Source organism: Sardina pilchardus, chromosome 10 (assembly GCF_963854185.1).
Source record: "Sardina pilchardus chromosome 10, fSarPil1.1, whole genome shotgun sequence".
NCBI lineage: Eukaryota > Metazoa > Chordata > Actinopteri > Clupeiformes > Clupeidae > Sardina > Sardina pilchardus.
The window spans coordinates 9,817,231-9,828,337 of NC_085003.1; the positions used below are offsets into that span (position 1 = coordinate 9,817,231).

At 46.0% G+C, this 11,107-nt stretch overlaps 1 protein-coding gene across 4 annotated transcripts in view; it reads right to left on the reverse strand.

Annotated features, from left to right (window-relative positions):
- The window catches only part of mob2a (MOB kinase activator 2a), a 47,189-nt gene that overhangs the window by 4,893 nt on the left and 31,189 nt on the right, over positions 1 to 11,107 (reverse strand). For 3 of the 4 annotated variants that reach the window (XM_062548111.1, XM_062548110.1, XM_062548109.1), the window contains exon 2: positions 232 to 392. In XM_062548111.1, the coding sequence (XP_062404095.1) occupies positions 232 to 392 (161 nt within the window). Of the gene's footprint in view, positions 1 to 231; positions 393 to 6,321; positions 6,573 to 11,107 lie in introns of those variants that run through there. The other variant, XM_062548108.1, reaches the window with a different exon arrangement.

An 11,107-nucleotide genomic window follows, 5' to 3' on the forward strand; every position in this document is an offset into this window, starting at 1 on the left:
ATAAGGGCGAGAGACAGTTAGCGCCCACCCAGCTCCTCTCATAGCACTATAACCCACTAACTCGTCTTGCTTATCCTACAGACAATTGCACTCATTGATGCACTTATTGTGGTTTTTGTTTATTGTTGTAAATTTGTTGCTAGAAGCTTAAAAATGGATTTTAATGTTGTAAGTCGCCTTGGTTAAAAAGCGTCAGCCAAATGTAATGTAATGTAATGTAATGTATCTTACTGTTGCTGGCGAGCCATTCGTTAAGGTCAATCTCCCTCGGGAGCTCCACCAACTCCTTCAAGTCGAAGTCCACCACCCGCACCTTGGTGTACTCCGGCTCCAGGTAGTGCTTCTTCTCCTCCGTCGGCGGCTTCTTCCCATTTGGCTTCGTCTTCGACTTCCTGAAAGAGGGCGAGAGAGAGAGGAGAAAAGGGTGAGGAAGGGGTTAAAGTCAGATCCCAGGAATCACAGCATCCAAACTTCACACACACAATGGACGTGTCATTTGAGAAGATGGGAGGCCATGGTCTACGGCATTTACGGCAGCCGTGTTAAAACAGCTTTCGGCTTCCCGTGTGACATTCAACACATCTCAGAGGGTCAGCTACGGCGGTGAGGGGAATAGCGGCCCGCTCATAAATCTCACCGCCTGCCTGCCCCCTTTAGCAGCCTGGCCTGGGTGTGAGCAGAGTGGCTAATGACTTCATGACACGGCAGAGGGACAAAGGCAGACAGGGGTGACCTGAGGCATCACAGGCTCCTAATGCTCCTGGTGGACAAGTCGACCAGAGATGGCATGGATGGTTTCCTGTAGGCAGATTAAGCCTAGTCCTGGACTAAAAGAGATCTTCCATGGAGATCAATGGAGGTTTGAAAAAAAAAAAAAAAAACCTTTTAGTCTAGGACTAGGACTAGGCTTAGGCTTAATCCATGTACAGGGAACCAAACCTCAGAGAAAAGCGCTGCTCAAGTTGAGCCTGGGTTTTCGACTGCTGTACTGTACTTCAGCTGCACCAGAAGGGGGGTTGGAAATTGTGCTGTGCCAACAGATTTGGCCGGGGTATGCCCACACACAAGAGGGTCTGCCCACAGCGGTTACAGCGGGCTGACTGCACAGGGCGGGTTCGTCTGAGGACGAGGGACCTCGCATGCTCCCAGAAGCTTTATTGTGGAATTGATGGAGTTCATTTCCGCTGAACCCTCCACTGATTACTTCTGCTCTCCACGCCCTTCTTGTCCATACAATACCAGCCCCTTCACACACATGTACCACACACCACCCCAGCCATAATCCCCTCACTTTCCTGGCTCTCCTCTCTTCCTCCTCTGCCCAAGTCTCCCCCCACCACCACCACCACCACCACAACACACACACACACACACACACTTCTGTTCCCACCATCTACCAATGTCAGGAAGCAGCCTTATCTTCACACCCAAGGGCCATAAACACTCTTTTAGTGGCAGCCAGCAGTATAAAGCTAGCTGTTCCGGTGTGACCTGCACTTCTTTTTGCCTCTTCCATGCTGGAAGCTGGCGTGGCTAAGATCCATGCAGAGACAAAGAACATGCAACTCTCAGAGTACGGTAGGCAACTATTGGCCTGAAAATTCTTCAAGAACCGAAACAATAATTCACACAGGGTACACACACCAAACCGCATATATTAGGCTTTAAGTTCTTCAACTAGTTATGAAGACTGTGGCGGCAGGTCTGGCGAGGACCTGGCTGGGATTGAGATTTAGTCGAGATCAAGGGGGTGAGATCGTTGGAAAGGTGAGGAGAGGACGGGGCAGGACGGGGCAGGACAGGGCAGGAGAGGGCAGGGAACAGCACCTCGACTCCGCAGTTTCCTTGCGTGAAAGGAAAAGTGCGACAGCTGTCAGGCCCAGCTGGCGGAGCCATGAAAGAGAAGCTGACCAGTGCCAGCTGTAGGCCCAGAGAGAGAGAGAGAACATGTCTCTGTGTGTGTGTGTGTGTGTGTGTGTGTGTGTGTTTGTCCAGATCCGCCAAATGCTGACTGATCAGCGCAGCTGAGTGGACAGAGCCGTTAGCCTGCAGGAGCACAACTCTTAAGAATCTGAATGAACTAAAACAACAACAAAAAAAAAATGAAAAGATTCAGGAGCAGTTGCTTGCAGGATTACCACCCAATAGCACTGGCACTGGCTAAAGTGTTGCGTTTCATTGGGATCAGTGTGAGCAAATGGCAGCTGAGCGCAGCCAGCGAAAGTGTGTCCAGAGTTATGCAGCATCATCCTCAGTCATTTAATATGGCTACAGAGGTCAAGACTGTGTGCTGCAGCAGAGATGTGCTACGTCACTGCAATTCTCACGACCCCACGTAACCAGTTCCACTTTCCCCCAACACTGCCAGCTCCAATAAACACACTCTTGGCAGCAAAAACTCGCTGTTGGAGAGCCCAAACGCTAACATCCACCCCAAAAAAACATTACTGCGTTTTTCTTTTTTTTTTTTTTTTTCAGTCCGTTAAATCCACCTGGCCCAAAGACACCAGTGGTTTTAGCCAGGGCTTACAGCTCTCTGGCCAGGTCTTTGGGCAGCAATGCCTTTTATGGCCAAGAGATCTCTGCAAAGTTAGCAGGGGCGCGGAGGGCATTTGTGCGGGGGAGAGGGGGGCCTGCTGGCAGGGGAGAAGTTTTCTTTATCCTAAAATAAACCAGCTAATGGCTTGAGAATTTGACTTGTGCCACACCATTTACGAAACAAGGGCTTCCTGGAAAAACGACTAAATTGGAGAACTTTCTTAAAATGGGAGCAGGGCTAAATAAAACAACGTGTTCCCGCTATGGCATTTGGCGTGGAGAGCCACTTAAAATAAGCAATAACAATAATCATGGAGTTTGGGAGCATCCCATACTTGGCTCCAACTTAAGCTTCTGGTATGCCCTGGCCAATACAATCCATTATAATCCACTCCGAAGACTCGAGGGTTTACAAAGAGGCGACTGAGAGAGTGGCCTACTCCGGCTACAACAGACAGAACCAGAGCCCTGCTGAGAACCACTGTCTAACATAATAGCCATGGATGGAAGAGCCATACCTCACTGACACTAAACCACTTCACATGGAGACAGAACAATCACTTACAGATCTAGTTTGGAGGTTTTTTCCCCTCTAAATCTTTGATAATTGAGCAAACTGTGACTGCAAGACAATGCTCTGTACACCAGCAACCTAGTCATTTGCATAACTCCAGAACAGCTTAAGACAGGTTTGACAGATGTCAAGAAAGCGCTCAACAAATGACTAACCTACTTCAACGGAATGCCTAACAGAAAAACAGGATGGAAAAACACACGTTTTACCATGTAACCTTTATTAAAACACTCTAGATGAATACAATAATCTACATGTTAATTTCAATTTATGACAATCCCTTGTGCCACAAGGAGGAAATATTTATTGACATTATGATGGAAGGGGGTACGGTAATAACAACTGCTCACTTAGTTCAGTAGCGTCAAGGAATGCTTCCCACCGCACTAATATTGCAAGTCTTGCCCATACTGGCCTGATGGAGAGAAGGGGAGGAATCGGAGTGGTGCCATATGGTAGCACTTACTTCAATCTGCAACCTGAGGAATTGTATCCAGCAGCATCGAAGCAAACAAGATGGGCTCAGTCTTACTGGTTACAACACGTCTCCCTCTTTTGGAAACAGGAAATATCCCCTTGAACCTACAAACGTTTTTAATTATAGCTCATCTTGAAGATAATGTGCCCTCATTTAAATGATGGACAGAGATCAAAGCCAGGCAATGAGCAAAGTGTCTCGTGCATAAGCTAATGGTAGTACTGCATGGGGGAACATTGGGCTGAGCCACCAGTGTTGGTGCTTAGGATTTTGCTGATAGCATTCAATTATGCATTTTGCCTAGTTATTAAATTAGCTTTCCTTGGCTGCACAATATAGTGCGAGGTACGATTTACCGGTAGGAGACATAAATGGCGTTCTATAGATTGATGTAAAGTGGTATGAAGTACAGTAGTGGGCTAGACACTGAGGGCTTTAAAGCTACTGAAAAGGAAAGATCCATATATAAAGATCCATATATGTAGCTGTGCATTTGTTTTGTTTCATGCCAGGGTGTCTTACAGACATCACAAATCTTAGGAGAGTACTGTACATCAAGTTAGGTCTGTGGCTGAACTGTACCGACACCAGTCTAATTGTCTCATTGTTCCACACTTACACAGCTTTTCAAAGTTTATGCCATCCTTTTGACACCTAGCAATCTGACATTAAAAGGAAATGGAACATTCTGAGGTGAGTTATACAGCTATTATGGGGTAAAAGAGGAAGTACTGGGTGGGGAATGTCAAGCAAGGAAACTGAATGGAGAGGGTTCCTTTTGGGCCACTTCATCAGTCCACAAAGAGATAATCAAAAGGAAATGTGTTGCATGCTCTATCCTTGAACAAACAGATTTGCCAACATTCATCTTTCCTCACTGGGCAGGAGTAAAGGGAGGGCCAGAAACCATGCTACCTTGCCATTATTGGCAAATTCTGTGTATACTTCCCTATGTTGAAAAAACAATAAACATTGCATTACAATAAAAAAAGAAACCATGCTACCTTAAACATGACAGAATCCAACCCCTGCCACCACCTGCTGACTCACAGCTAAACTCAGCTCTCAAGGTTACAACTAAATCCCAATGCCTAAAAACAACGTGCATACCCTACATACCCTTCACACTTCATAATGAAGTGTTTTATAATGGGAGAGGGAATTCTTCAATCTGAAAACCGATTAATTGTTTATAGGATAAACTAATGCATCAGACCAATGATGTATTATACACCTTTGCAGCTCTTTATTGCCACTGCTGGGATGGAGTAGATCAACTGTCCAATGAACGAATAATACAAAAGCTGAGGTAGGGGGTTATTTAGTTCCATCAGGTATTATGTACCACAATCTTTCCAAACCAAAACATATTTGTTTAAACCAGGTGCACTCATTGTCTGCGCTAACCAAAAGAAAACTATTCTGATTCATTGACACCAGAACAGTACATACCTTATAGTACCAGTGTACTAGGAAAATTCAAACACAAGTTGGTCATGAACAACAGTTAAAAAAAAAAACAAAACCTGGTTATCAAACCTTGAGCTTCCCCCTAAACAATTAGAGGCTAAACCCTCACTTGGAGAGAGGGCCCCATTCACAACCCCATCCCCTTGAGCAGTGTAGACCACCACAGTGTTTGTCAACTGGAAGCTCATCAGCATCACAACAGAGGACAGGTTGGTGAGGGGATTCAATTTAGACTGGTATTCACTAGACACTGGGGCTTTCAAGCTGACCGCTGCTCTGCATCTGGTCTCCTACCCCCACCTGTGAGCCCCTTCGCCTTCTGCTATGAATGTGTAATGGATGTTTAACCCCATCACCACCACCACCACCAACCTCATTTCCCCAGACTCTAGTCACCTACAGCAATAACATAGTGATCATTACATGTAATGATGAGGCTGCATCAAACTCCTCAGAGCTAAAACTTCGATAAGATAAAAGAATTGCAGTTTAGCTTATTTTGTTTGGTCTTAAATCACTACTTTGGCATGTCGTTCTATAAACTACCAACCCGACAGCATGTCGATCCATCATTAGGCCAGATGCCTGAGGGTAACTGCTAAGCTCAGGTGTTGGCGTAGCTGGCATGTTATTGACTTAGCACCGGAAAAAAATGAATGAGACAGTCCTGCCACGGAAACCGACGGAGGCACCAGCGTCATAACGCACGGGATCAAATATCCCCAAAGGCAGAACGCGTAACGAGACTCGGAAAGAGCCATGTGCGTTAATCAGCGGGCTGTTACTAACAGTTATTAAACAAATGCGTAAATTGACATTGTTAAAAATACATTTAGGTGGATCATGTCGGAATACCGAGCCTAGATACACAGATGCGCATTGGCACTGAACCTCGAAATATCTTGGACGGTCAGGCAAAGCTTGCGTGGCAGTGGTGAGACGGGATGCGCATCTGTTAACATGTAACCCCAAACTATTACATTGTTTCCCAAAATGTTCATAATAAAACCCAAACGATGACTGCTTCACTGCAACGATGGAATACCGATTTAGTAATAAATGGGCAATTGCGCTCCCCACCTTCCATTACGTGAAATAGAGAGGCAACAACTTGTGGAAGCTTTGCCAAAGCCAGACACGTCCTCGTGTGGAAAGTTCCACCTCCACAATATACACACAGCACATGCTGCTCAGAGACAGACACGAGACATGGAAGAAGGCATAAGAGATGTAGAAGGCTAGTGGACAGCAGATACCATACCTCAAAACTTTCCCTACAGTTTGAAGAACCATTTTGCAACTTAATCCGTTTTTCGGGGTTCTCTGAGCGTGCATATCCGTGTTCACTCCAGTTCGTGTACAGTAATCATCAAGCTGGGAGGCTAAGTGAAAAGATTCAAGCTTTTCTTATTCGTTAAATACGTTGACAGAAAGAGTACAAAGGACGGAATAGATGTTAATTTCTGTGAAGTTGTTCACTGTCTGTCTGCCAGGGGGTTTGCCTTTCAACCAATTTTATTACCAGAACTTCTAACTGTTGTATTGACCTTAAACTCCGCCCCTCGCACCACCTTCAGCCTATCAGAGGATAGCAGAGGCGGAGTGCTGGCAAAAACTTCAGGCAAAGCAGAGCCGAATAATAAATCCAACATATAGTGGTTTTACAGCTCAATGCGGAACACATGCAAGAGACATCTATGAATATGTTTTACTACTTTAAAAAAAAAAAAGCATAGAACCAAACCACTTCAGTAAGCAAAAAAAAAAAAATGCAGAATACTGTTCTGACATGTAAATTATCATGAGCCTATTCTAGCAACACACTGCATGTAGCCTGCACAGAAGTAGGCTAGCCTAAATAACCACTCTGACATTGCCAACAATAATTGAGGCTTTTTAAAAAAAAACATTTTTTGAATCAAGCCGTAATTCAAGTTCAGCTGCTTCAGCTTAGTCTCGTGAGCATGTCGGGACAACTGAAACAACATTCCTCTGCAACTCGCCTCCAGCAAAGCCACCACCGGGCAAGGATTCCCTGGTGCAGGTGAGGAGAAACCAGAGAGGCAGGCTGAAACTTGACATTGGTCTAAAAACAGGGACTGTAGGCTGCTGCTAGCTGCTTGCAGCGTGGAGATCAAGTTCACTGGCCTGCCTGACGGACTGTTTATGCTTTGGAGGAAGACAGCGCAGGCCGTCTTGTCAGGACAAGGCAGAGCAGACTGGTGCCTCGCCACTTCCAGCCAGATTCAGCCAACCTGCGCTGGATATGAAGAGTGGGAAGGAGGTGATAATCCAAGAGTTCCTCTGACTGGGTGAACTGGGGCGGGGGGGGGGGGGGGGGGGGACAGGTGGTGGGAGTGAGTGAGGTAGCGTCAAAGGGGTAGGACCCACCCCTCCCTCCCCCTCTGTGAGAGCTAAATTTAACCAGACCAGAGCCCAGTGTGTGCTTCGTCCAACAGAACACAGGAATTTGATGTGAGTGTGACGCAGGTTGAAGCACGTGGCATGAGGCAGTCGGGTAACATTAGTGGGCCATATGGAGCCAATCCAGCCTGCTGTGTAGGACTGCACCCCTACACTGCTGCTGCACGTTAAGTGTTCAGCTCTAGGCTATTAACCCAGAGAAACTATCACACACACACACACACACACACACACACACACACACACAATCATCAACCTACTACCTGACTTCCAAGTTGTCTTTTATGGGTGAACCAATTAGAATTTTACTAAACTGGTAGAGAGCATCTTAAACTTTTGGAGAAAATGGTGTTCAACACTGAAATTCTAAACAAATGCCACCGTCCTTTTAAAAAGTCATGAAAACGGCACTCTGCAAATTACGAGGAAAAAAAAGAGGCCGTAAGTAGTAAAGGCTACTTTCACACTGGGCGAAATCTGGCTCCCTGGACACTGCTGTTTAGGCAACACCCTGCAGGTATTTCATGGCTGATAAAGCACAAAAAAGAGGTGTTCACGGTTCATGGAACTCTTTAAATCCAGTAACACCCTTTCATTTCTGGTTTTCAACAGCATTCCAGGCTGCTCGGTCACAATTTCACCTGACTGATCTGATCACCGGGATGCCAGGGCTAGTTTCTGAGAGTGTGGAATTACTTTGCTGAGGAAATGGCATATCAGCATGGAAATCTCCTAACATGCATGCAGGGCCTATTTGTCAAAAGAGAGACCAAGGTTTAGTTGTGTAATCATGACGTCCATGGAAAATATGGCATGGGCTGCGGTGACACACCCTCCGACCTGTCTTCCAGTGTCTCGTCGGTGGCTCACGCAATGGTCGTACAGTCATGCGCACACACACACACACACACACACACACACACACACACACACACACACACACACTGTAACCAGTACCACAGCCTCAAGTCTGGCTGAGCAGCATGGTTGAGCAGCGCTCTCATCCTACCCAAAACACCAATCACCCCACCACAAGCCCCGAACCACACACTGGTTGCATCACTCATATCCACTGGGTTCTTCCCAACAGTAAACCTTTTTTTACGAGCATGCATGGCTTCTGACATGACATCATGTGCCTTGCCTGCGCTTGTGAAATATGAACACGTCACGAAGGTAAAGGGTTCTTCATCCATGATTTCATTTGGTAAAAATGTCCAGCAGGTTCTGGCAGCTCTTTGTGGTCACTCGAAAGAACTTGGAGGAGGAAAAAGGAAGAACATTTGAAGGGCTGTCTGACAACAATGGTGTCAACACCTTGTGACCATTGCTCCATTGATTGATGAGCTTTGAGAGTCTTCTGTTGAGCTAGGTGGGCAATCTTCATGAAGCACTGAAGATGCAAGGACGTTGACAAAAGCAAGGCAACAAACATGCACAACAAGCAAGGCTTTTCTTCAACTTCACTTAGTAGAACTTTTTTTGAAAGCCCATCATCAGGCTGATATGAACTAGACATTGACGACCGTTCCTAGCTGAATCGGTCATTATTTCCAGACTTTCGCTTCCTGATGAAGCAAAGGAAACACAGTTTGCGCCTGTCAGTATCCACTTCTATTTAAAACATCTTTGCATATTATTAATATTACACAATTACACATATTTCTGTTTTTTTATGTTAGAGTACTTTTACCTAGTAAACTATAGAATATTGTTTTTTTTTCGTTTTCTTGTCCATAGCAGAGCATTTAAAATCTACTGTTTGCCGTCTGACTGAACTGGTCGGGGAGGAAAGGCCGTTGGGTATTCCCCTCCTATAGTGCAATAAAAACAACGCAAATTCCAACGGCCGACGGCCGCCTCATGGGCTGCAGGCAAACCTGAAGCCCGGCAACAGGGGAGGCCCTCCCAAAAGATCAAGTGCCGCTGCCACGGACTGGCACAGGTCAGAGCCACAACATCCAATCAGATGGCCACGAGTGCCCAATCTGTACTGGAATACGTCAAATGACTCGTCTATTTGATTTGAGGGTTCAGCGAGGTCAGTGGGTAGACGCTTCTAGAGCACACAACCCATGATGATCAGGAACCAATGACAATAGAGAGCTTTATTTATTTATTTAGTGACCCCAAACTAAATTTCAGCAGTTTGGAATAGGAAGGCACATTTAACATCAGACAGACCAAGCAGTCTCAGCTGTCTCAGCAGTCTCAGACATCATGCAACTAGCCAGTCATATTTCAGAGCAATTAAATGTTCCTTGCCCGACTATTTTCTGGAGGTCCTCTACTGTATATACTCCCACCCCAGGCATACCCATAACTGCCACATTAACACATTTTCTTGATTAAAGAGCAGTTCTCTCTCTTCCTCCAACTCCCCATCGTTCCACCTCTCCATTTCTCCCTTTCTCTCCTTCAGGCCTGCTGGAGGACAGCCCCTGTTAGAGCAGGCCCCACCACCATGCCCTGCATTCCTGAAGGGAAGGTCTGCCTGTACCAACACGCTCAACTCCCGCCTCACTCTGTCACGCGAGAGAGAGAGAGAGAGAAATAGAGAGGGAGAGAGAGGGAGAGGGAGAGAGAGAGAGAAAGGAGTGAGTGAGATGCGCTGAAGAAAAGGGGAGAAGCGCAAGTAAAAAAGCGAGAAAGGGAGTGGGAATCCTGTCCAGACATGCATGCTAAAAGGGCCGAGCTCAACTCCCAGCATTCCAGAGCCACCATGACAGTAGAGTGTAGATCAAGTGCACAGCATGTCTGTTGCCACAGTTTCCCCCAACACACACACACACACACACACACACACACCACAATGTATGTCATCCAGAAGAACACCTGCATGGGTCCTCAGGTCAGAAACGGCTACCTGATCTGAAACCCGCCCAAAGACCAAAGACCATGAGGTCAGGCCTGATGGACGACCATGCTCCAGTCACCTCCCCATGGTCCCCATCTGAACACCTGCAATCAGGCTTTTACGAGGCTCCACCAGACTGGTGACTATTACTCATCCAACCTTTATGCCCATTATCCCGTCTAGTCATATGCCAGTTATGCAATGCAATAAAATCAAATCCAACCACAATATTAAGCTTAAGCTTCACGCATCAATTACAGAAAGAGCCCGGAGGGTGCTTGCCCCTTTTTCTTCTGGTTTGAAACTTTTCAACTTGTCTAACCTAAAAAAGATAGAAGGCTTTGAAGTGAGGAAAAACCTACCAAGTCTACCAATCAAAACTTGATTTTCATAGCACTTTCATAGCCATGGACATCATCATGACTCTGATCTAAAATCTCATGGAACACAAAAGGTATGGAGTCGTTGTTAAAACTTACCTAATTTCAAAAGGTGGGCAAAGCACAACATGAGTCAACGAGCAAAGACTCTTCGATGCTTGCGCTTAGGGTCTTACCCATGGTGTTACATTAGCAAATTGATTTTGGCTATTCACTGAATTAGCTTCAGTTAGACTTAAGACCATGTTCTCTTTGCCCATCATTCAAACTGGTGTAGTTGATCTTGTAGTTGACTGGCTGAGGACATGAAGCACTGGAGTGCTGAGTGAGAGCACACCCACCAGGCTGAAAGTGGAACTGCACCATGCAGCTGAACATTTTTGTTA